General features: G+C 42.6%; 2 protein-coding genes and 1 long non-coding RNA gene across 3 annotated transcripts; 2 read left to right on the top strand and 1 right to left on the bottom strand.

Annotated features, from left to right (window-relative positions):
- Positions 1-95: 95 nt before the first annotated feature.
- Positions 96-10038, top strand: LOC119157050 (thiamine transporter 2-like). The gene is made up of 6 exons (XM_037407576.1): positions 96-209; positions 2750-2915; positions 3221-4037; positions 5551-5743; positions 7279-7420; positions 8649-10038. The coding sequence occupies exons 2-6, from the start codon at positions 2766-2768 to the stop codon at positions 8826-8828; spliced, it is 1482 nt and encodes a 493-aa protein (XP_037263473.1). The 5' UTR covers positions 96-209; positions 2750-2765; the 3' UTR covers positions 8829-10038.
- Positions 2076-12267, bottom strand: LOC119157051. The gene is made up of 3 exons (XR_005107357.1): positions 12144-12267; positions 11770-11947; positions 2076-2351 (listed from the first exon to the last, which is right to left on the bottom strand). It is a non-coding gene; the product is annotated as an uncharacterized LOC119157051 (long non-coding RNA).
- Positions 12268-12431: 164 nt separating this feature from the next.
- Positions 12432-24960, top strand: LOC119156430 (thiamine transporter 2-like). The gene is made up of 6 exons (XM_037406131.1): positions 12432-12685; positions 14614-14770; positions 16754-17570; positions 19743-19935; positions 20458-20599; positions 21406-24960. The coding sequence occupies exons 2-6, from the start codon at positions 14621-14623 to the stop codon at positions 21526-21528; spliced, it is 1425 nt and encodes a 474-aa protein (XP_037262028.1). The 5' UTR covers positions 12432-12685; positions 14614-14620; the 3' UTR covers positions 21529-24960.
- The last annotated feature ends 93 nt before the right edge of the window (positions 24961-25053 follow it).

Raw genomic sequence — 25053 nt, 5'->3', positions numbered from 1 at the left:
CTGAGAGTGGATGTTGTAAGAAAGCCAGCTGGAAATGTTTTCAGAGTTGTCATTAAAGCAAGTAGAAATACCAGAAGAACAGGAAAAGCACAAAACCCAAACAGAGTTCAGTAACTGCAATACGCACAGGACGGCCAGAAGAAAGACTGGAAATAATAAAAGAGGACCTTTCCCTTGGAAGCAAGAAAGGAAGAGCTCCAGCGGACAAGGTATGATTATATATGAACTTCGGAAATCAGAAATTCTGCAGTGACAAGGGAAAGAGGGAGGGAAGAAGAGAGCAGTCCCGTGGGGAACCAGGGGGCTGAGTCATGCTGTGTGGGAGAAGAGCAGACAGCTCTGGCACTAACCAATTAATGGGGGAAAACATAAAACAGGATTGTTTTGCTGCAGAACGACACCAAGGCATCTCACCATCTCTCCAGAAGTTAAGAAAAACCTAGACTTATAAAAAGAAAAATTGACCATAATGGGTCAACTGCATGGGAACGTGTTGGATTCCCCTCCACCCTTGAGCACCATAGTATGGATCTCGTTGTCAGAGGTCTGTCCTTATGGATGCAGAAAGGTGCAGTGGCTGGGGCTGCAGCAGAGTCCTTCACTGACAGCGAAGGGCTGGGGCGTGAGGCGAGCGCACACCCCGCCGCAGACAGAGCAGCACCCACCTGCTGCTCCCCAAGGGCAGCACAGGCTGCCTCTTGAAGCCCTCAGCCCACTGCATTTCCTGGCTCAGCACCGGTGGCAGGATTTTTTTCTGCACTGCTGCTTTAATCGGGTGGGAAACTTCTTGCCTGACTTACCTGCCAGCTTAACACAGGTGCCTCAAAAAGTAAATTTACAGGAAAGAGGTACAGGTCTAGCAGAAAACCCAGCAGTGCATGTGCTGGGACTGGAGCGATGCAGTGACCAGGGCACACCTGAAGTTTTTCTGCATGTAGCTCAAACCAGAGATTACTGCACATGGTGGCACAGCCCTGCCACAGGCAGGCAGCATCAGAGGTGCAGCACAGTGCCCTGCGAGCCCTGGGAATACAGCGGTCTGCCCCACTCACTTCCCAAGGTACAGGGCATCTCGAACAGGTCTATGAGACCTGCTGCCTTTGTGTCACGCAGCCTGCCAGGGGGAGAGCAAACATTGCAAGACCCAAAACAGGCGAGCACAGCGCCTAGGCTGGGAAGGGAAAAAAATAGCCTGCCTATATCAGAGCTACCTTGCACAAGTATTTTTTATTACAGTGTTAGAGATTCTCTTCATCCCCCTTCTTGACACCTTTCTCGGAACTTCTCGGTACCACATGAAGCATTCACAGGGCATTAGGGCATCGTATTACTTTAAGGATTATCATGGGGAAGGAAGGTCGGGGGATGTTGTGTGACTAAGCCAGTGTGATCCTGGGCAGGGCCAGAACTGGTCCTGCCAAAGCCATGTTTGGAGCAGAAGCTATTACAACAGCTGAGGAGGAAGGAGGGGCAGAAGTGCTGCTTCCCTTGAGCGCCCTGGGTCTCACATTCACCCCATACACGTTCTTCCTTGGCCGGGGTCATCTTGCCCTCTAGTGGCTCACACTACAGAGCTAAATTCATTTCTGCTCTAAATCCCGTCATGGCAATTGTTTCAGCCATTATACATAAAATTAAATAATTCAAATTCCTTTTGATCTGCACCCATTTCGTAGTGCATCAGGCTATTAGTAAAATGTGCTGTCATGGTGTGAAATTAAAATGCATGATTCCTGCTGCCTTATACATTATATATATATCAGAGCCTATAAGAGTATCCTCTGCCCATCCAATGTGGAGTGATATAGTCAACAGGTACATGAATAATTTTGGCTGTTTTGGAAGAGATCTTTCTTCAGCTTTTACAGAAAGTTTTGAGGGAAAACACTACTTCTTAAAACAAAGGTTTGCCTGGGGGAGGGGGGGGGGGAAGTTCATCAGGAGGTAAAATAGATAAAATTCAAAAGTAGAGTGATGGAAATCCCAGCTGGTAAGAAACACTGAGGGCTCCAAAAGATAAACTGTACACATGCCCCCATTACACCCATTTTGACTTCTTTTTGGGCTCTGCCCAGTGGAGTCAAAGTTTAATTTATTCCATAAATCTCAGCTAGAGACAAGAGCAAAAAAACCTGCTTCATTTAATTTTAGTGTGAACTATTACCTTCCGTGACCACAAATACATTTTTTTTTATAGACTGAAAATAGGATGTCTGTATCCGAAGTGGATTTCTGACACAGTGAATTCCAGCTGAGGATCTGGCCTGACATTCTTTCTGTATCTGTTAGTGACTCTCATCTGCTGGGGTCCAGAGTTACCAGCTCTCTGTGACAGGAAAGGCACAGCACACCTAGGAGGCAAAGGAGAAAAAACAGCAGTTGTGAACTAAGTACTTGTCATTCAACATGGTGCTTGGCTATGATCAGTGCTCAACCCTCTTCAGCAGCTTTTGCCTCGAAAGGCTTTCGCTGTGGTTAGCTTTGTCAATGCAGATTGAGTGACAGTGTCATTTGTCTCAAAGTTAAAGATCTTCCAAGTCATTTTTTATACACTGTTTACAAAGACAGAGAAACAGCAAACAAATGTAAGGAAAAGCTGTTCACTTAAAGTTAAGAAGAAAAATGTTTCCGAACTGCCAGCCTCTAAAGAGCACTCCTTAGCATTAGAAACCACAAAATAAAAATCAATTACCAGACATCTTTGGGCTTGCATGGGCAGTATCATCCTTCTAACAAGCTTTCTTTTCAGCTTTGCTGCAGAAGCCATGGGCTGCTGCAAGCAAGAGAAAAGCAAAACCTGGACTTTTCCCACCTTGATCCTCTGCCTTTATGGATTCTTCTGCATGATGAAACCATCAGAACCTTTCCTAACACCCTATCTAACAGGACCAGATAAAAACTTGACCACAGATGAGGTACAGTTTTACTCTGCCTTTTATTTATATGGAGCAGCAAAAATAAGAAAGTAAAATTTAAAGTTTTTGAACAAAGATAAAAACCAAAAAAAAGCACAACTGTAACCAGCTTTGGCAGGTTACAGTTTGCAGCAGATGGCATAAATAAAAGATCCATTTGCCTGCTCAACAGTTACATGCCACTTCAGTGTGGTTATATATTTTATTAATTCCTTCGAGTAAAAACTTTCTTCTACAAACTCATTTAAAATAAATGAGCTTCCTTTCCCCAAGAATTACAACATGGATTTCCTCTTCTCTCCTAGGTTACCAACCAGATTTTCCCAGTCTGGACATACTCCTACCTTGCGCTCCTTTTCCCAGTCTTCCTGGTTACAGACTACGTGCGCTACAAGCCCGTCCTCCTCCTCCAGGGCATCAGCTTCATCGTCACGTGGCTCTTGCTCCTCTTCGCACACGGAGTGGTGGCCATGCAGCTGGTGGAATTCTTCTACGGGATGGTAACAGCCACCGAGGTCGCCTATTACGCCTACATCTACAGCGTCGTCAGCACCGATCGCTATCGGAGAGTGACGAGCTATTGCAGAAGTATCACCCTTGCTGCAGCCACCGCTGCTGCCGTGCTGGGGCAGCTGCTGGTTTCCTTGGCAGACGTATCCTACTTCCACCTTAACGCCATTACCTTGGCCTCTGTCTCCCTGGCATTCGTGTGCTCCTTTTTCCTCCCGATGCCTCAGAAGAGCATGTTCTTCCACAGGAAAGACATCTCCCAGACTCCCCCAGGAGCAGACCAAGCTGCGGCTGCACCCGACCCCCCCAGGCCGTCGCGCTGCCAGGAGGACAAGAGCTCCGCACCCGCTGCCAGGGGACCGGCACCCGAGCGGCAGGATGATACACCCAGCCCCCAGCAGCACGTGCTGCGGGTACTGGTGCAGCTGAGCACCGACCTGAGGGATTGCTTCAGCTCCAGGAAACTGCTGTACTGGTCCCTGTGGTGGGCGCTGGCTACGGCCGGCTTTAACCAGGTGCTCAATTACATCCAAGTGCTCTGGGACTTCAGAGCCCCCTCCCACAGCTCTGCGGTGTACAACGGAGCTGTGGAGGCACTGGCAACTTTCCTGAGTAAGTTAGCGTCTAAGCATCGAACACAACGATGGTCTCTAAAAGTGTTCTACAGTAAAACTTTTAAAGTGCCATTCCATTGCGGATGGTCGAGGAAGCCAGTGTATGCATTGTGCATTCAAGACCTGGTGCTTTGATGTACAAAGCAGCTTGAATGTGAGCTATGCTATTTTTCTGTAGGACTGGGGCACCCAACTTTATCCTGCCAGTATGCAGAGAGTGTACAAGTCATGCAGACTTTACATCTTTACATTCAGCTGCTAAATACATTAGAGCTGGTAACTCTGCAGAGGCACCTGCATTTCTTTAGATGAGGTTGTTGACTCCCCCCCCCCCGCCCCCCCCAGCAAGTATCACACAGTTCCCATAACAGTGGTATCAGCTTACACAGATGAGAGGATTTTTTCATAAATATTTTACACAAGAACATAATCCTCTCATTAAGATCTTTTTGTAGTGAAATGCTCTTGTGCAGCAGGATGGAAAAATTTTTAGTCATTCAAGATACAGAGATTTTACTGAAAAAGACATTGAATTCATTACAGTAGTGACGTTAATCATTACTGTTGCAGGAGAAGCAGAAGCCCACACCATATAAGCAAATTAATGTTATCAAAAGGTAACATCAGAGGATACCACGACCTGGCAGTGTTTCACAAATTCATATTGTGCTGCTGTAGAGAACTTGTACAAGACATTGGGTTGTGATCCACCAGGGAAAATAAACATGTCTACATCATACCTGGTCATTCAGTTTACCCTTACAGTAATTAAGAAGGATACCTCTAAGATTAAAAATTACTCATCTGGAGGTAGGCAACTAAATTGACCAATTGAATAATTAATTAGAAACAGTTAACTCTGTAGTATCTACTCCTTGATTAATTCCTCTCTGTCATGGAATTGCCTATTTCTCAATGTAGAGTTGAAAAGTTTTAAAATTGTATGAGACCCCTACGATGGGTAATCAGGTGGCTTACCTTCACAACAGATGTCTCTTGGTAGCCAGCCCACCAAAAGCACAGTACCTATCCCTTCTTATTGCCCTGAATATACTCACTTGATGCCTCATAAAACTCCATTTTTTGACAGCTTAGCCCCTTTAGGAGCCGCACAAAACTAAACTCTTAAGCTAGAAGGTTCACTAGCTTAGCTGTAAAGTAAGCAAATAGAAGCTGGAAGAATCGTTCTTCTTGAGCTCCAAACTATGTTCCTAATTCTCTTGCTGGGTACAGACAGCCAATCCTTCTACATAACTGTTTATCCTGTTTTATATCCAGTGAAGTGAAATAAAACAAGAATAGAATGGCAGAGACTGATTTATGCAGTTATCTAAAAATGACTACTCATCTGCACAACTTCAAAAGTGATTAGAAATGCTTTCAAAACACTTCAGAAATACTCTGCTTCACCATTCAGCATTGCGTTTTGGCATGTGAGGGTGGCAAGACTCAGTGACACAGGCTATAGAACGGGTACAATATTTACATGGGTTTTTTTCCTCTTTTTCTAGGCTCTGTAACATCTTTTGTAGTACAATATATGAAAATTAACTGGGACCTTTTTGGAGAACTGGCGTTAGGGATCTTCTCTGCCATAGATGCTGGTTCTCTTTTTCTCATGTACTTCACTACCAACATCTGGGCATGCTATGCTGGCTATCTCGTTTTCAAAGCATGCTATATGTTCCTCATAACGATAGCAACGTAAGTATAAAAACCTCACCGTGCTGCCATTATGCACAGAACACTAACCATACTTTAAGTTTCTTTTGGGCATCCCTCCTCTTACTCAGAGGCAGCTGATCTAATGCTAGACATAACTGTTTAGGTAAAGACAAAGACATTTAAATGTCTGTTATGTTGGGTTTGTTCTAAACAACCATCAAAGAAAAGGTATTGAAAGGACATAGAACATCTACATAGGCAGAAATTAAACAAGGTAAAACGTATCTTTATTACTAAAGGCAACAGTAACAGCACAACTCGGAAGCTATTTTCCTCCTTCCTGGCATGGAAGACGCAAAGTAAATAATAGGGACAAGCATGCCTTGACCACCATCCCTTACGATCCCCTTTTTAGCTTGCTATGAACTGCAAGAGTGCAGGAAAAGATTTGGCATAGAGTGTTCCCCAAATTAACTATATACATATAATTCTTAATGATATTATGATGTAAAGAAGGAATAAAAGAGAACACTGGACACTAACTCAGACCAGATCCCTTAGGAGACCAAGCTATTCTGTTGTCAGAAATGGAGAAATAAAAAGAATATAAATAACAAAGATTATCTATAATCTGTTTAATAAATAAAATTTTTCTTTATATTAATGTCTAAAGACATTCCAAAAAATAACAGATGCATTTTTATATCAAAACCCAAAATTATTCAGATACCATTTTAAAAAAATGCTAAAACTGTAATGCATGACAAGATTATGCTCATCTTGAAATTGAAGCCAAGTAAATCCTCTGTTTTCATTTTGGTGGGTTGTTAGTACATTATAGTGGATCACACCTGGACTATTTCAACACAATTTACCAAAAAAAAAAAAAAGTAAAAGCTTGCACAAAAATCCCTGCTAACAATCAATGAAAAGAATACTGCGGGAATAACACCCTCTTGTTCAGACAGAAACCCTGGAGGTCAATATTGCAAGGAAAGGTGTTCTGATTGTTGTCAAAGATATTGCAAGAAAAATCTACAGGCTCTTGACAGAAATAAACAGTATGCTACCTCCACTGTCAAGCCACAAAGCAAAAAGTGCCTCACATCATCACAGAAAAGCTGGTTAGAAGATACCCTTTGTGACTTCTAGTCTAACCTCCCAGCCAGGGCAGAGCTCCTGCCAATGCCAGATCAGGTCATGGTTTTGTCTGGCCAGGTCTTTGAAAGCCTCCAGCCATGGAGACTTCACAACCAGTCTGGCACAGTCCATCAAGGTAGAGAGGCAACAAAGGGGAAGGTTAAAGCGATCTGATGTTCTACTAGATAAAGCAGGTCACCTGATAACATGATTTGCAAAAGCAACATGGAAAAGTACAAAAAAAATAATGCAAATACACTATGGTAGTCAAGACTTTTTGTTTTAGAGAAATCAAGGAAGCAAACAAACAAATGAAACGCCATTTACTCTGTCTTGATATATCATCCGCATGAATTGTTTCTCTTCATCAGCTAAACAGAGAGCAACAGCCTTCCACCCGGTGTGAATTAACTGACCTGCCAGTCTCACATTAGCTTCCAGATTGCAGTCAATCTGAGCATGGAACGCTACGCCTTGATGTTTGGATTCAACAACTTCGTTGCAATGGTGATTCAGACCATTCTTACGGTTGTCGTTGTGGATTCGAGAGGCCTAGGACTGGACATAGTGACTCAGGTAAGTGCTATTAACTTACTTCCTATTTACTGCTCAGCCAATTCATCTTCAAAGGTTTACAAAGAAAGAAATCGCTATGCCAAAAAGCAATTTCATTCCGTCTTTATTCTGTAGAAAACTAGACATCTTGCTCTTCCCTTGTGTCAGCCATCATTCTTCCCTTTTGTCTTTTAGTGCAGCATTAAAGATTACAGATGCTGGCCTTTGACATTTTAAAGGCAGATATACCAGAGTGTAAATAATCAGGCCCTGCTACCCGACCAGCTTTTCTTAATAGGACACTGAATAACACCCCCTCTGCCCAAAAACTCAGGCTGGTTTTCTCAGACACAGAATCAACACAACTGCATGTTGTTAAGGGAGTTCAATACCACGAGACAGAGCCTGGATTACTGGAGTTATCTGAGCTCAAGTGAAAACACCACTAAGTCACAGACAACGTTTGCTCCTGAGCTGATCTCCATGTGAATAATAGAATTTTCAGCCCATAATTTGGGTACCTACTTTGGGGTGGGATAGCCTATTTGACAACAGTGTCCCTAATTTCTGTCAGCCCAATTCCACTCATATTGGGGTCAACTGAAACGTACTGACTTCTGCATTTCCTCAGCTGGGATCTCAGCTGGGGCAGCTTCCTGCTCCCACGGATCTGAAGATGACTAAAGCTGTTCAGATATTCGGCACAGAGAAGGCAAGAGCTACTTTAAAAGATTAAAGTCTGAATTCAAACTTTAAAATTAAGTACAGGAATATGTAGGCAAGTAACAATTACAACTTCATAAATAGCCTTGCCAGTGTTGTTGGAAATACTTTTACAAAGTCTGGTATATTTACTGAAGCCAGCGTGGTGACAGCACTGAAATGTGCAAGTAAGAGCAAAAAAGAACCGAGAGACTCCTCACTTACGGTATTCGTGAGTATGTGGGTAATGAAGCTACTTCTACATTTTGCGCTAATAGGAAAAAATCCTATTCCTATCCCTCCCTGCCTCTGATGTTTATTAAGAGGCATGAGGATTGAAACAAGAGGCAGTTCTTCATTCCTCACAGATCTGCTGTTTGCTGGAAAAGCTAAGATTTCAGTTAATCACAAAGCAAAACCTTGAACATAGAGAAACTGTGCCAGAACACAGGTAAACAAAAATAACAGAGTATCTGTCACATCCAGAAGCAACAGCATTTCCCTAATGTGTTTTTCATTAATTCTGCTTTTTCTCTCCCCCTCCCAGTTTTTAATTTATGGCAGCTACTTTGCAGTCATAGATGGGATTTTCTTGATCAGAAGTATTTACATGCTTGTCTCAAGCAAATGCAAAAGGAAAACAGCAAGATCCTGCAAAGAGCACCTGAACCATGCTGCACACGAATCAACAGAGCAGATTGTAACTGGCGATATGACACGGCTGTAGGAGTCAGGCAGACAGGCTCACACGGCCAGGCACTCGTGGGAGAAGAGCTCCTACGGCAGCATGCAGGGAACAGCGGTGCAAGATGAATGTACAACACAGCTCAGAAAAGCTACGCTGAATCATTACAGCACTTCATTACAACATATACCAGCTAAGAGATCACCATAATGGCACTGTACCGAGAAGAAAAGATATGTTGCTTCAGATTCTTATTTACTTGCCTATAAATAGCTTTACAGCAGTAGTTTATACACAAGAGCAGAGCAACCCCACACCTTGGCATCCCACCGTGCACAACGGCAAAGATCAGAGTTCACCTTGCCTTGCTTGTTCTAGCTCTTGTGTACGGTGCTGGCAAGCTGCTGCCATGCACGTGTGCTCATGCATGCGGCTGAAGGGTCTGTCCCCTCCCCCCCACATACCTTGTTCTGAACCAAGGAAGAAGGGATTGTGTTTGCATCATTATATTCTTTCCTACCTAACCACGGGCAATTCTGTGACAGGCTCTCCCTTCTAATTTAAAAACCCATGTCAGAAGCGGGCCTTTTGTACACAACAGTGCAGAACAGCAGGGTTTGCGCAGCCTCCCTGAGAAGGTTCGCTAAAACGCTGCTAAACCACAGTTGTTGCTTGGCCTGCATGTGAAAGCTGCAACCTAACCACTGTGCTGAGTCCATAGCAATCTCAGCTCAGAAGGGAAAAACTGAAGAGTCAAAACCAAATGAAAGAGTCCCACTCCGTTCTTTGTGCTTCCACTAAAATTAAATTCAGGACTGAGTGTCTTCCTGTTTCAACATGAAAACAAAACAATATCAAAGGCGTTGAGTAGTACTAAAACCAGAGAAGTACATTGTGGTGAAATCTGGCCAGTTCCGCACAGGCAAATTCCAGGTTAACGTGAATTTCCAAGAAAATGTATAACTGAAATACAAAGCTAGCATCATGCATGCTTTTGAGTACCAGATGAAGGAGGTCCACTAATCCTGGCCAACAATTTGGCAGGGTCAGCACCTCAGAACTTATCAAGAAGCTCCAAGTCCTACAGCTAATTTAGTTCAACACAAAAGACAGTTAATCCAAGATAAGAAAAAAAAAATACTGTAAATGAGTTTGCATAGTGAATGCCTAATATAAATTATATCCATATGTTAAAGTTCTTTCTGTACTGCTGTTTGCTTCTAGCTTCCAATAGCTACATCTAATAAAAATAGAAAATACTTAGCATCTACAGAATAATATTTTTCCTGTAGACACACAAGCTGTCATTTGTACAGACACATGTGCTTTTCATACAACTGTCACATACTGCAACTAGACAAACTGCCCAGGGGCAAGAGCAGGTGGGAGAGAAGCAATTTGTTTGGTTTCAAGTGGCCAGAAGAATCTGTAGGATGTGACCAAATAAACCCAGCTAATTTTCTAGGCTTTTTGTTTACTGTTGTGCATCATGTGGACATTCTCAGTTTTAAACTGACTCTGAGCAGAACAGTTTAACCAATGCGGTTGTAAAAGCGGGAGATGTACTTTGTCCCCATTTCTTCAGACACAAATGTCACGCTCTCAGTTCCACAGTAATTAAACACACTCGCTGCTTATTGGAGACTAAGTCCAGTAGAGGCAAGGACTGTTTTACTTTTCTTTGTGAGCAGGAATCCAATTTTGAGACATTTTTTTAAAGAACTAGGTGCCAGTCCTGGGTGAGAAGCTAACTAGGATTTGTGTTTAAATGAAAAAGGAAGAACTTGGTATTTCCAGTTTCGTGGTCTCAAACTGCCTTTGGTACAGAAAGCTCACAAATATTTCTCCCTATGTAGTATCTGACAAAAGGAAAGGAATCAGCAACATGTGAAACTTTTTGCCGTTATTAAAATAAATAATGATAGTAGTAAGCTGCAGGAAAAACTGATAAAATAACAGTTAAAATTCTGTTCTGAGCTGGTCAGAACTCACTGCCTTCCATGAGGACGGGATGCCACTAAGGAGCAAAGGAACCAAGCAGGCACCATGTATTTGGTTTGCAGCTGTAGAGAATACCATCTTCAGAAAACAGATCAGACAGAAAAAATAAATTCTATTCCTATTCTCTCGAATTTCCAAAAGAAAGATTTTGAGGTTGCGAGCTAGGGGGGAGCATTGGCAGCATGGGGGGTGGGGTGGGGGTGGGGCAGCGCAGGAATAGGGCAGCTTGTAGGAGTGGACATGATACACTGGAGATGGAAAAAACAGCGAGAGAAAGGTAAAGCCTTATGTTACCCTGGGGTTTCGGCTGTGAATTGGTATTAACCCAGCAATCAGCTAAAGATTTTATCCAAAACAGTAAGATGCACACGTCTGCCTGTGTGTTCAAGTACATACACACATGCTTCGGAAGGGACATGGTTGAGGTTTGGAAGTTTACAGGCAACACCAGAACCACAGGCTCTCTAGCTCTGCAGAGCAAGGAAGCTGAATAAAGCCACCTCTCCTTGCAGCTTTTAGTATTAAGTGCTTATCTTTCTCCTGGCACACTAAAGGGTTCCACGTAAACAGGAAAATCCACAGCTCAGCGCATTGCTTCCCATAGCTACAGCCCCCCAAATACACACTAACTGCCTTTGAAACTTACAGGGTTTGGGCACAAGTCTTCCATCGAGATACAGCCCAGCATGCTGACGAGGCCAGTTCTGGCCAACAAAGCAGCAAATAAATTGTATCTTTATATTCAAAGCAAGCAGGTTATCAGCCAAGCACTGTGCAGGACAGCAGCGAAATGGGGGTCAGCAGCCACCCTTCAGCAGGCCAACAGACCTGCCCAGCAGCACCTTGCCTGTGGTTCTCTCCTTTCTCAGAAGCCACTTCTCAGGCAAATAAGGAGAATGAAACGCCGAGGAAAGCGTGGCTTCTCTGAGCGCTCACCTGCCTGGCTGCACTACAGACTCAGCCGTGCAAGAACTTTCCGTACCTGCAGAACCAGAGCAGGCTCTGCCGCGCTCACAGAGCTGCCCTGGGTGGTGGCACGTGGGGCTGGCCCCGTCTGCCGAGCCACAGCGCTTGTGCCTGCATTCACCACACACCCCGCTGCCAGGCTTCAGGGTCATTTCCATCTTCTGACAAACCTTGGAAGACGTTAGGAGCCCCATCTACAAAAAAAAAAAAAAAAAAAAGGGTAAAGAAAAGCAAAGCAGCAGCAGTTCTCCGAAAGCAGTTCTGAGTTTTTCACTTAGGAGCTAGATGTAGAATCTTATCTTCTTCTCCATTTGTCTTTACATGACAGATTGGTCCTTGTATACAAGCAATTCTGGGCCAAGTAATAGTATGGGGTATGCAGTGTCCTACCTCCCACACCCCCAGCACAGCCAGGATGCTCAGAAGGGACCCTACGAGCCCAGAGGCCACTACGCCACGCTCAGGGGAGGGTCAGGGCCAGCCCAAACCTAAATGGGTGCCGCGTCCTAACCAGGAATTGGAGAGCAGAGCTTTTAAAGGTATTTATTAACAGCAAAATGCAATCAAGTGATTGCTTTCTTGCCATGTCAGTTTTTATTAATCATTAGCTATTACAAGTCTTAAAGCTTTACCTTAAAAATTAGAACTGTTTGCTGACAAAACCTGCAAAGGAGAAAGCTTCCCCTGCAACCTTCATGGGCAGGTTCTGCCAACAAGAAGAACTGTGATGAATTCTTATTGTTATTTGAATTCTGTTAACATTTTATCAAGTTTAGAACAAACTTCTAGGAAACAAAAAGACACAGGAATTCCTTACTACCTCCAGTCCTAAAGGGTGGTTTCTGACTTCTCTTCTACAAGACAGAAAGTCATCCTGGAAGGAAACTGCACACAAATCCACAGCAAAGACACCACAGGCACAGCATCGACAGGTAATTTGTTACCTTTGGAATTATCTGGAAGCATGCTGGCCGCTCACTTGCTCAGTGCATTTGGAGGCGATGCAAGATTTCGGCTGATGTTATTCATCAGTCCAGGGTTTAATATATTTTTATTTTGAAAAGGTAACAGATATCAAAATATTTCAAAGCAGATCTAGAGTTACAGATAATACAGGCTGTATTTTATATATAATGATTTGTAAAATAAAGATGATAATCAGAGGCGATCATTCAAAAACACGTTTCAAGGTTAGGGCTGGTTTTTGCAACATGCCTCGGAGGTCACAGAAATACTGCCTTAATAATATATTATTTATGCTAAGTTTAAATATATACAATCTCACTGTGCAAAGACAAGCACTTTTGAAAAAGTGCCTGCTATAAAAATGGAACTCAACAATTTAAAAGAAATAGCTTGTAACAGCTTGATTAAAGTTCAGGCAGTGCTTTGGCTTTCATTCTCTGATGTTTCAGAACATAGTTTCACTTGTTTTCCAGGAACAGTAGAAATGACTAACAGAAAACAAGTAAATAAGCTTTAAAAAAACCAAATCTCTTTTAGACTTCTTTTTGTTGCTAACTACAGTGAAGAAACAAGTCTCATTCTTTTTCATTTGATCATCATTTTCACAAGTCAAGATTCCTTTTTTCTATGTCTGATTAGGTACCACTAGCAGGTAACTTCTGCATCTTTCTTTACTCACTCAAATTACTGGAGTGCAAGAAGTCTGATAAGTATCAAAGTATTCTGGGGAAATAAAGCTCATGCAGTGGGTTGTCAGCTGGCTGGTGGCTTTTATGTTCTGCAAAAAGGCTTGTACTGCTATTGTTCCACTTGGCTTTCAGGCTGCGAATCAGGAGAAAAAAGCCTCCCTGAGCATGCTGAGAACAAGATTTAATCTCACAATTTGCCCACTCATTTATTTGGAAGTGAGACTGTAACGGAACTTCATTCTTCCACTATGATACAGACACTTGATTCTAAGTACGCCATTAAGCACAACCTTAGACAGACAGACTGGAGTTTACCACCACTGATGCACCTTGATCCGAGTAGTTCATCTACAAGCTGCACCTGTGATTGCTGGAAGGTTTAGCAAGAGAAACATTAGCTGGAGCAGGTGTCACAGATGGAGTCAGGCACTTGAATCGTTAGGAGAGAAGCAGCGATATACTTATTGATATAACAAAGTTCAATGGTAAACGTGACAGTGGTTTAACAAGATTCAACGGCAAGGTACACTTGCTAATTTACTGCATGGAGGACTGGGTCAGACAGCACTGTCAGCGGGACCTTCCTGTGGAGCCACGAGGTTGGGAAAGGACCCCCTTCCATTCTAAGCTCCTTCTCCAAGGGGGCTCTAGGTACAGCTGGATCCACTTCTAGCCTCAGACTTGGTCAATGGTTTGTCTAAAGGATTATATATGCACAATCAATCCTTGAAATCTTAGCTAAGTGATACAAAAGTTTAGCACACTATTAATCACTTACCAAGAACCTGTTGCAACAAGGACTCTCTCAGCCCCAAGGGAGTAACCCTGAGGGGAACCCCTGCTCAAAGGGAAACCCTGGCACGCAGCCCACTGCCACGAGGAGAGCCCAGCAGACCCCGGCCTGTCCACTATTTATAGAATAAGGTAACTGACATATTTGCATACCAGCAAAACCTCGGGGTCACCATTCCAGATGACCCTTAGGTACCACATTGCCATCCATCCACCAAGTCCAGAGTAAGCTGGATGCAGCCATCACAGCCCCACTGGCGATTATGGCTGGGGTTGGGGGAAGCACACTGCTAAACACTACATTTAGTTAAAAAGTAAACTTGCAAATTAATTTTACCAGCTGTGAAGAAGATCTTTATAAAATTCCTGGGGTGCTCGCTTCTTCACTGCCTTTTTTTTTTTTTTTTTTTTAGGTAGACTATGGATTGCTGGAAGGGAGCTGAAGGCCACAGCTGGATTTGTCCCACGCTGATCATCTGTGCAAATGGATTTTTCTCCACAATGAGGCCATCAGAAGCTTTTCTCACTCCTTATCTAACTGGACCAGACAAAAACCTAACAATTGAAGAGGTATGTAACTATTCTCTTAAGTAATAGTTAAAGTGATTAAAGCATTAAGAATTACAGCAGTAACTGGAGGGGAGATAAACTGTTCGATAATACAGGCATATTTTATCTAGAGATTCATATTTAAGACACTTCTGGAAAAGTAAGGAGTCACTTTTTTGCAGCAGCTCAAAACTTTGAAGTCCCTAAGTTCTTAGGACTTTGAAACCACTTCGGGGGTTCTTTAAGAAATTGGTATTTTCAGCAAAATCAGGTCAGCTAATTCCTCTCTCTACCAAGAGCCCAAGAAGGGACAACATTATGATTTATTTATACTCATCATGGAATTGATTATACTGACAGTAACATAGGGATTGCAAATCACAAGAAAACCAGACTTCCCCTTATGAGCTGTTAGATTATTACCTACATTATAGGACTGTTTTATGCATTCATTAACCAGCAGAGGTCAGATGCACATTCAAAAAAAATTATTTTTTTTTTTGACAACAGCATGCACTGCAGGTTTCCTTCCTCTGCTTTGTTCAGGACTGGCTGCTTCAGGAGTACACTACCCAGCAAAAGGGGATATAGTTAACAAGTGGCTGATTCATGGAGCAAATCGTATAATTAGAAAACACAAGCTTGGTACACCCACATAGAGCTAATATGAAGAACAGTCATTCCTGATATGCAGAAGCAAATGTTAAGGCAGAATCTTCTAGCATAGTGTGAACCCAACGTTTCTTCTGAAAAAAGTTATTTGTGGTTTATGTTGTTGGCGTTTTTTTCCCCAATTTTTAATTTATTTTTTTAACCACAAAGGGTAGGGTAATTTCCTCTTATACGTGAAATAAATAGTACAATAGGATGCCTGAGTTCTGATTTCAGCAAGAATCTGTAACTCAAAAATAAGTGGAGTACAAATACTGGCTCTTTCAGCCACACTCACCTCTGTTGAGCCAAATCCGTAAGTTTCAGTCAAGCACTAAAAAATTTTAACTAAAGTTCACAGAAACAAAAGAAGTCACGCAGAAAGATACGGTGAATGCTGCTCAGCAGGCAACTCACTCCAGTGCCAGCTCAGAAGTAAAAAGACAACCACTTAATATTGTTCCTCCAGCATTTAAAATAATTCCTTTCTAGTTTGATTGCTTAAGTTGATAATGAGGGATCAGGAACAGAGACCCTAGCAGGGCCAGCAATTACGGGGTAAGACCTCCCCAAAACAGGCAACTTGCACATTACAAAGTGAACTTTACACCTGGAAGAGGAGGACATCCCACCCAGCTGAACTCAGGCTGCCTGGGCAAGCACTGAGCTTTAGTGGTGAAAGTAAAGAGCACCTTCCAGCCTGAACGCGTATCAGTTTTAAAAGAAGGAATTTCTTTTCAGAGCAGCTATGCATCGAATGCCAACTGAAGCTTACCAAAATGTTCCATCAAAGACTTGCTTACTTCTTACACAGTACATTTGAAGAATGAAACATAAGGTGAAGATAGTGTAGTAACAGCTACATGCTTATTAAGTGAAGTTCCAGTTCCCCCATCATAAGAGGCATATGCAGGGGTTTTTTTTCAGTTCTGACAAAAGAGAGGTCACCAGAGGTATACAGTGACTCACATAAAAGTTCAAATAGGCATTCATTTTCCACCGTGGGGAATAGGAGTTGAAGCTAGACAGATTTTCCTCTAACACAGACATTGTTATACCTGCTTCAAACAACTGCACAAAGTCTGCCTTGCTCATCAGCCTTTACTAGAATTATTTTTTAAGCCAATCTGCCTGCTTACATAGTGGAGCTTAGCATCACTATCTTCACTTCTTCAAGAGTATATTTACAGTTTTGTCATTTAAGGTAGTTAAGTCTGCACAATTCACACAATGCAATGTTTTCTGTAACTACAAATATGTTCCTTTAATATCATAACCAAAAAGCTTCCAAATCAACATTTTAGATACTTTTTTAAAAAATAAAAAAATATTTCCTCTGTCATTTTCTCCTAGGTTACCAACCAGATTTTCCCAGTCTGGACATACTCCTACCTTGCGCTCCTTTTCCCAGTCTTCCTGGTTACAGACTACGTGCGCTACAAGCCCGTCCTCCTCCTCCAGGGCATCAGCTTCATCGTCACGTGGCTCTTGCTCCTCTTCGCACACGGAGTGGTGGCCATGCAGCTGGTGGAATTCTTCTACGGGATGGTAACAGCCACCGAGGTCGCCTATTACGCCTACATCTACAGCGTCGTCAGCACCGATCGCTATCGGAGAGTGACGAGCTATTGCAGAAGTATCACCCTTGCTGCAGCCACCGCTGCTGCCGTGCTGGGGCAGCTGCTGGTTTCCTTGGCAGACGTATCCTACTTCCACCTTAATGCCATTACCTTGGCCTCTGTCTCCCTGGCATTCGTGTGCTCCTTTTTCCTCCCGATGCCTCAGAAGAGCATGTTCTTCCACAGGAAAGACATCTCCCAGACTCCCCCAGGAGCAGACCAAGCTGCGGCTGCACCCGACCCCCCCAGGCCGTCGCGCTGCCAGGAGGACAAGAGCTCCGCACCCGCTGCCAGGGGACCGGCACCCGAGCGGCAGGATGATACACCCAGCCCCCAGCAGCACGTGCTGCGGGTACTGGTGCAGCTGAGCACCGACCTGAGGGATTGCTACAGCTCCAGGAAACTGCTGTACTGGTCCCTGTGGTGGGCGCTGGCTACGGCCGGCTTTAACCAGGTGCTCAATTACATCCAAGTGCTCTGGGACTTCAGAGCCCCCTCCCACAGCTCTGCGGTGTACAACGGAGCTGTGGAGGCACTGGCAACTTTCCTGAGTAAGTATAAGATCATTAGTAACTACTTCTAACCCCTCCTGCGCTGATGGCATTCTTCAGCAAAGTCTTTGATGCCTGTTTACATCCTGTGAGGACCAAGGTCAACAGTAACAGCCTTCAATATATAACACTGAAACCAACAGCGTGCAAAGCATATTTTTACTGTGCAACTTGGTTTTTGAAGACAACACTGATAATCTTAGAAAAAAATATATAAGCTTTTTCTTCTCAAGGGAGCCTCACTTCACCAAAGTGTTTTAGGAGTTTAAGATCACAGCTCTGTTTAGACAATTTAACTGCAGCTAAGTGGTTTAAAAACCATGTGCAGTGCCTCACATACACCTTAAACTAGCTGGTTTAAGAATTACAAGAACGTATTAACAGATGCACTGATCCAGATGGTCTATTTAAACAGTGGATTGATGATCATTTCATCCTCAACAAGTATTCTGTGGCTGTTAACTGTATCCTGATCAGTGAGTTTGCCTCTGGATGGGACATACAAGTTGAGGCTGAGAGAGCTGTAACTGTTTAGCCTTGAGAAAACAAGGGATCTTATTCACCTGCATAAAGACTGGAAGGGGAGTAAAAAGGACAGAGCCAGACTGCTCCCAGTGGTGCCCAGCAACAGGACAAAGGCACAAACTTAAACAAAGTTCACTTAAACATACAAGAAAATTTTTATTGAAAGGGTGATTTAGCACTGGCACAGGTCGGCCAGAAACATGGACTCTCCATCCTTGGAGATGTTCAAAACCTAGACACCACCTTGAGCAGCCCGCTCTAGCTGACCCTGCTTTTACTATGGCTGGGCAATCTCCAGAGGTCTCTTTCAACCTCAGCCATTCGGATTCTCATTACAGCTACTTGCTCCATCCAAACAACATTCCTCTTCGGCCACAGAAGGCAGAAGAATAAAGTGCAACTTCATTTACACAGCTGTGCAGTACCAACAGAGCCTCATTGTCAAGCTCACCTTTACGCACTTAAGGCTCCTGGTACGTAGGAGGAGACGTATCTCACATTTTTACAGGGAACTGTCAGTTTACGCTTCCTCCCTGCAATCAACATAAAAACACATTTTACTGAAGCTACTCCAGAACTTCTCAGACTACTGGTCTGAGCAGCTTTCCCAAGGGCTTTCTTGCTTTTACACCCTCTAGCACTTGATCCTATTTCAGAGTACAGAAATCACGCACAGTACCAGGAACCTCCAGGTTACAGCAGCGATGGACTACAGGAGCTGGCCTGCTAGGGCCTCTTGAGCTCTGACAAAGAGCACATACAACCAGCAAACAAAGTCCAATTTTGCATGCGAGTGCTAGCCTGCCTGAAACCATCTGGGCAACCGGCACCCTGGGCTCCAGTAACTCACTGCTGTGTAACCTGCCTGGACCACACTTCACCCCGCATTTGAGCTACAAACCTCAGCACATCACGCTTCAGAGCTTTCACAAACATACAGCATCATCTGTGCTAAGGGAGCATAAAAAACCCACACACAAACATAGATGGATAACCTTCCTATAGCAGTATGAGATACTTCTCCAGAATTGAGATGGGGAGAAAAGCAAGCCTCATCATTATTGCAGAGGTTGTTGTGTGTTTGGGTTTGTTTTTTTTTTTTAAAAAAAAGGCACCAGTTTGCTATACTGTATTACACTCAAGTAGCAGGTTTTACTATACATGATGGTCAATAAGGACTTGACAAATGCAGTTCATAAGATTTTTTCACCAGAAGCTGAAAAGTCACTTTCATAAAAAAATAAAAGCATGAAGGAGTGCAACAGATTTTCATTTCATAAGGATCTTTACATGAAGGAATTAAACTCCATTACACGTATTTTGGCAGAAAATGCTTGGTGGGATTGTTCTCTTTGCTCACAGCCGTCAAAAAAATGGCCTAACAGCAACAGACCACACACTGCTGCCTCCAGCCTTAAGGCATGAGGCACTTTCTCAGAGCAGTTCAGTCCACGAAGGCTCTGTAAGCCAGGAGAAAAAAAACACTCCCACACCTCCAACAGAAAACGGCACACCACTATCAAAGCCTATCGTGGCCGTAACGGCCTCAAGAGCTCCTGGCACAACCCATTTACACAGCGATCCAGCTGCTCTAGAAGGATGATAAAGTTTCAGAGTTTCAATCATTCCTTTCTTTAAAATTTCTAGGTTCAGCAACATCCATGGCAGTTGGATACGTCAAAGTAAACTGGGATCTTTCTGGAGAACTGGCTTTGGGGATTTTCTCTGCAGTGGATGCTGGGTCTCTGTTTCTCATGCACTTCACTGACAACATCTGGGCATGCTACGCTGGTTACCTTGTGTTTAAAGCATGTTATATGCTTCTTATAACAATAGCAACGTAAGTATAATACGCAATGATCTAACTAAATTGATTTAAATCAGTAAATGTACATTTTTAAATTTATCAAGTTTTTACTCAGTTTCCCCAGGCATCAGATTATCGGATAATAGTTCATGCCAGCAGCACGTATTATTTCTAGCTTATATAAAACTATGCTTAAAATCATACGACCTCACCACTACAATAGGTTACTCCAAGTCAGAAACTGCCTTATTCTGCATTTAGCTGTTCATTCATCTATGTATAAATATTCTCTAAATGATCAAGTGAATATACAGAGGACTTTATTTAGCAAAAAACCCCACTCAAATAAATAAGAGTATGCACAAGTGCCGTAGCCAGAAAACCAAGGGATTTCTGCCACAACGAAGCTGTTAAAAGTTTAATAGCCAAGATTGAACAGGCTTTATCCTTTGAAGAATCTGCTGTGCACACTAAATTGTTCCCAAACTTCCTCCTATACGTAAACTGCAAACATCCTTGCTTCCATAGCTTAGTAACCTGAACATTCATTTTCAGGTTTCAGATTGCCGTCACTCTAAGCATGGAGCGTTATGCTTTGATATTTGGCTTCAACAACTTTGTTGCACTGGTGATTCAGACAATTTTAACAGTTGTTGTAGTAGATTCCAAAGGTCTGGGACTGAGCATCAGCACCCAGGTAAGCTGCATTACTCACACTGCTGTCAGTCCCCCTGCCCTCCTCCAAAAGATGGTCCTACTGCAGGATTAGGCTTTGGGAAGATACTAGGTAGCGTGATAGCTTAGAACAGTTACTCACTTGAAAAACAGGTTCATTTAAAGTGAGTTGACAGTAGCTACTACATCCTACTTGTCCTCTAGTCCTGCAAATTTTGCATTTCTGCAATAATTTTAAGAATATTTTCAGAGCACAGGGGAAAGACCACCAGTATTACTCAGATTGGCTTGTTTTTTTAATTCCCCACTCAGGTTTACTGTTCACAAATTTACTGTCAAAATACCCAAACAGAAGCAGGAATCAAGCTGAAATACAGTCTATGGGTCTACTGCTAGGGTAATCCTAAATTATATAGTTTCATTGGACGCACCTTTTAAGTTACTGCGATTCTGAAAGTTAACTAATCTCATGATTCCCCGCTGTATTTCTAAATTTACAGTTTAAACTTATGTACTGAATGATGTCCAAGTCTCTTAACTTCCACCTTTTCAGCAAAGAGTCAGAAAGTGCAGAGCTGCCGTCCTCCCTTACCGAGGTGGGGAGGGGAAGCATGTAACAGCGTTCCCTCCCCCTCCTTTTACAAGCACAGACATCCAACTGTAGGGAGAAAAGCAGCCAGGCTTCTCGAATCCTTTCAAGATGGGATCGTTTTGGGGCATGGGTGACAGAAGGGAAGGCAGCAGTGGAGCGACGCCCCTTAATTTATCAGCTAACAGCAAAAGTAGTTTTTGACTTTTCCTTCCTCCTTCCCTACCTCCATTTCCCAGTTTCTCATTTATGGCAGCTACTTCACATTCATAGCTGGAATCTTCCTCATCAGAAGCGTATATACCATTCTCTCCATCAAATGCGGAAACACCAGGGTGGCTGGTGAAAGCGTGGATCGTTAACAGCGACACAAAGTAAGGTTGCGAGCAACAGCGCAGAAGGCTGCGTCATCCGAACCATGAGTTTGGAGAAAGACAACGCCCAGTCGAGCAAGGCTGGTCGATGGTGAAACAGGCTGTTATGAGCCTACAGCATGAAGAGCTTTGTCAACCGAATGGTGCATTTTACCCATTTTCCTCACCAGAAATTTAATACCAAACCATCCTCAATCTTCTATTTCAACTCAAATTTAGTCATCTGACACCAAAACTTCTACTGATGCTCCACGAGGACAGCAAGCAAGTGCATACAGATGCCTGACCTCGCAGTGGAAGAGCTGATAGAACACAACCTTTCAACTTTCGCTTCTACCGAGTTAAAGGCAATTTAGTCATACACATGACCTCCAGACATTCCTAGGGAATCTAAAGCAGCAGTTGCCTCATAGCAGCAAGGTGATGTGGTAGAAACCTTGCCACAGAAGCCATCTGAAAACTTCAGACATTTTCAACTGGAAGTAGTGACATGCATTTTTAAAGCAAGCGAAGAAGTAGCAATAAACCATTTCTTTTTCCAGAAGACACTATTTCTGTACGTTCAAAGGTGGATTACTACAATGCTACACAGCATAGTAATACCACCATTTTAGTTTACAAGTGTCATTTCAGATTCCACAGAGTAGACTCTTCAGAAACCTGAAGGAAAACATGCTATTACATACAGATAAACTGCTACTGAAGCAGTAACAGCTTTACTGAGGGTTTATTGGGATGTATGGATACAACACAAACCTTCCCTCCGAAGGTCTGTTCGATAAGCACATGCATTACTTGTGTCTGACAACTGCCAGGACACACACACACCCCCCTTATCTCTGGAAAAAAACCACCTTCCTAAACTTCTTAAAATTAAGAATTGAAGTGTCTTCCCATGGCTTACACAAGGCACCCTTACTTAAATAGCATGACTAAAGGTTTAGCTATAACTAGAGCTGATCAGGGAATGTTCTTTCAATTGTGTTCAGTGATGTCCACTTTGGAGTCACCTATATCTGATAGCAGCAAATTCCATTGTTCTTTTACCACAACTTACAGATTTGCCAGGAGTCAGAAGTAACATTTCCCCCAATTCAGCTCACAAAAAAATTTAAATCATTAATTCCTCAAAACCCAGGCTTTTAAAAGCTGCTTCAGCTTGCCTTTATGCCCCAGTAAGTTTTCCTTTCAAGAAGGCAGAATACTTGCATCATATTTATAGTTCTCTTTCAGGAATTCCAATTAAATTTGGTCTTTTTCAAATGAAATTCTTGCCTCAGCATTTGTTTCAACATGGTGCTTGGGAGTTTGCAGCTTTTAAGTAACTTCAAACTGCAGTACCTGGGCATCACATCTGCCTTGTAGAACTCGGGATGTACCACTTACAGCATCTTCTCACACACATAAGAGCTGACAGAAGTATTAATTTAGAAGGTGTCCAAATTAATTTCTGCGTAGAGAGGGCTATCAAGTGAAGTGCTTGGATGCTAAAGCAGAAGAGGATACTGAAGAGCTAGTGAAGTACAGGTTTTTGGCAACTACGCTAGCTGCATGAACTGCAGAGATTTCTAAAACAAAAGCATTTGTAATCAATGGTCAAGAATTAGTTTTGTAAATATAGGTATTTTAAAACTCAAAATGAACAAAACAGCTATGGTGTCAGTTTCTTCTCAATATAAAGACGCCTCAAAACAATATAAGATCTTCAGCTACTTGTCTGGAGTCTGATAAACTCAAAGTTAGTGAACACTGGACAGATGTGGTTGTGCGTAGTGAAAGTTGCCAACCTTTTATCTGCATTCAAGCTAGTTACAAGAAATAAGGTATTCCACTATTTATGCAGCATAATCTAAAACTATATGCTTTGCATACTCAAATGAAATTCAGTATCTCTTTGCAGTAATCAGCTTCACTTGGATCAGAATATAAATTTCCATAGATACTGATTTCATTAGCCCTTGCCCAAAGCCTAATTTACATTTACGATTTGCAAATTTAGGTAAGGAGAGCACAGGATTGTTGTCCTTCTACGAGGCTGTTCATCTCACTGATGAGACATTTGGTTGATTTCATCCCGTTCCCTGCAATAAGCATATTTACCTGTTCCAGAAGTCCTTCTGAACCCCTGCAGTTCCCCGCTCTCTACCTCATTTATGTGTTACTATCTCAAAACAGGTAAGGTCAACAACAGCGAGGAACTACAGCTCTTTATACTGTACTAAAAACCAGTGGTGAGAGCAGGGGCATTGCTAACATTTCTGATACCCTCAGCTGCTGGGGATTTGTTTAGTTTAAATTCCCTAGATTCTCTGGGAAATTCACTATACATCGTGCTCTATCCAGCAGTCCTCATCAGAAGGAAAAGATTTTTAAGTCTGTTTTAACTTTAAATACTTACATGTCTGGTTTTAGTCCCATTGGCATAAGGCATGCCACTATAAGCAGCTTATTGTATAAGCTGTCTGTCTCCTGTTTTAGGATCTCCAAAGCTTCAAAGAAAGAGAAGACACAGAAATTACTACCCACCCCTCCATAGGCAGGCAACAGGTCAACAGCACTGGTGTGTGTGTATTTACAAGCAGTGGTCAAGTCTTTCAGCTCCCCTAGAAATAAGCAGATCTAACAGTCCAGCAGTCAAGTACAAGTGCAAGGTCTTCAAGAATTTTCATGTTTATCTCAAATGGGCTTGCATATACTTTCCTCACACCCGCCCGCCTCCATCCCAAAATCAAATCTTATTTATTCCCCTTATCGTGAAAGCTGTAAGAATTTTACTCTCTAGCTGGTCAGAAACCTTTAAGCTTGCAGTTTATGTATTCATCATATATTTACGTTGTTTGCTTAGTTCCAGTATTACACTTGAACTTAGGCCAAGTTATCTCTGTTTAAAACACTGTCACCAACTACTCTGATGCACTTACATTTTTCTTGACCCTTCTCACTACTACAGACTAGGCAAGCCAGACATTTTTCCCCCCTCTAAAAATTCCATTCTAGTATGGCAGTGAACATTCCAGTAAAAAATAAAAAATTGATGGATTTAATATTCCACAGAAGGTCTTGCTAATACATATCAATTTTTAACAAAAAGAATACCATTACATCTGTGGTACCTTGGCCTATTACACACTGTTCTGATAACAACTAACTCTCAAAGACTGTCATTAGCTACCCATAATTTCACATCTTTTGCAGCTAACTAAATTCCTGAGTAACTACCCTCCTCAGTTACTTCCAGCATCCCTCATTACACAGACTGTTATTATTTGTTATTATTCTGTCAAAATAATCCCAGTTCACTCGACATTTTCCTGTTCAATAGGTCACTTCACTTGAGCTAGAACAGCAAGCTCAATCACAAGGACACAAAGAAATATATCCAAGTGAGGCATGCGAGAATTTTAAGCTTAACTCACCTTTAAGCATATTGCTTTTGATAACTCATCTGTGTATGAGACTCACAATATGTACATTTTAACCCAATAAAATGTTACTGCACAGAAAATGCTACAC

The sequence above is a fragment of the Falco rusticolus genome, chromosome 13 (genome assembly GCF_015220075.1).
Source record: "Falco rusticolus isolate bFalRus1 chromosome 13, bFalRus1.pri, whole genome shotgun sequence".
Classification (NCBI taxonomy): Eukaryota; Metazoa; Chordata; class Aves; order Falconiformes; family Falconidae; genus Falco; species Falco rusticolus.
This window is presented reverse-complemented; position numbering and strand designations above follow the sequence as displayed.

What these genes read in the sequence shown, in the direction of transcription:
- LOC119157050 (XM_037407576.1), top strand. Translation starts at nt 2,766, where the DNA reads ATGGGCTGCTGCAAGCAAGAGAAAAGCAAAACCTGGACTTTTCCCACC. An exon ending in TTCCTCATAACGATAGCAAC is followed by an intron (nt 5,744 to 7,278) that starts GTAAGTATAAAA and finishes GTCTCACATTAG; the next exon opens with CTTCCAGATTGCAGTCAATC. An exon ending in GACTGGACATAGTGACTCAG is followed by an intron (nt 7,421 to 8,648) that starts GTAAGTGCTATT and finishes TCCCCCTCCCAG; the next exon opens with TTTTTAATTTATGGCAGCTA.
- LOC119156430 (XM_037406131.1), top strand. Translation starts at nt 14,621, where the DNA reads ATGGATTGCTGGAAGGGAGCTGAAGGCCACAGCTGGATTTGTCCCACG. An exon ending in CTTCTTATAACAATAGCAAC is followed by an intron (nt 19,936 to 20,457) that starts GTAAGTATAATA and finishes ATTCATTTTCAG; the next exon opens with GTTTCAGATTGCCGTCACTC. An exon ending in GACTGAGCATCAGCACCCAG is followed by an intron (nt 20,600 to 21,405) that starts GTAAGCTGCATT and finishes TCCATTTCCCAG; the next exon opens with TTTCTCATTTATGGCAGCTA.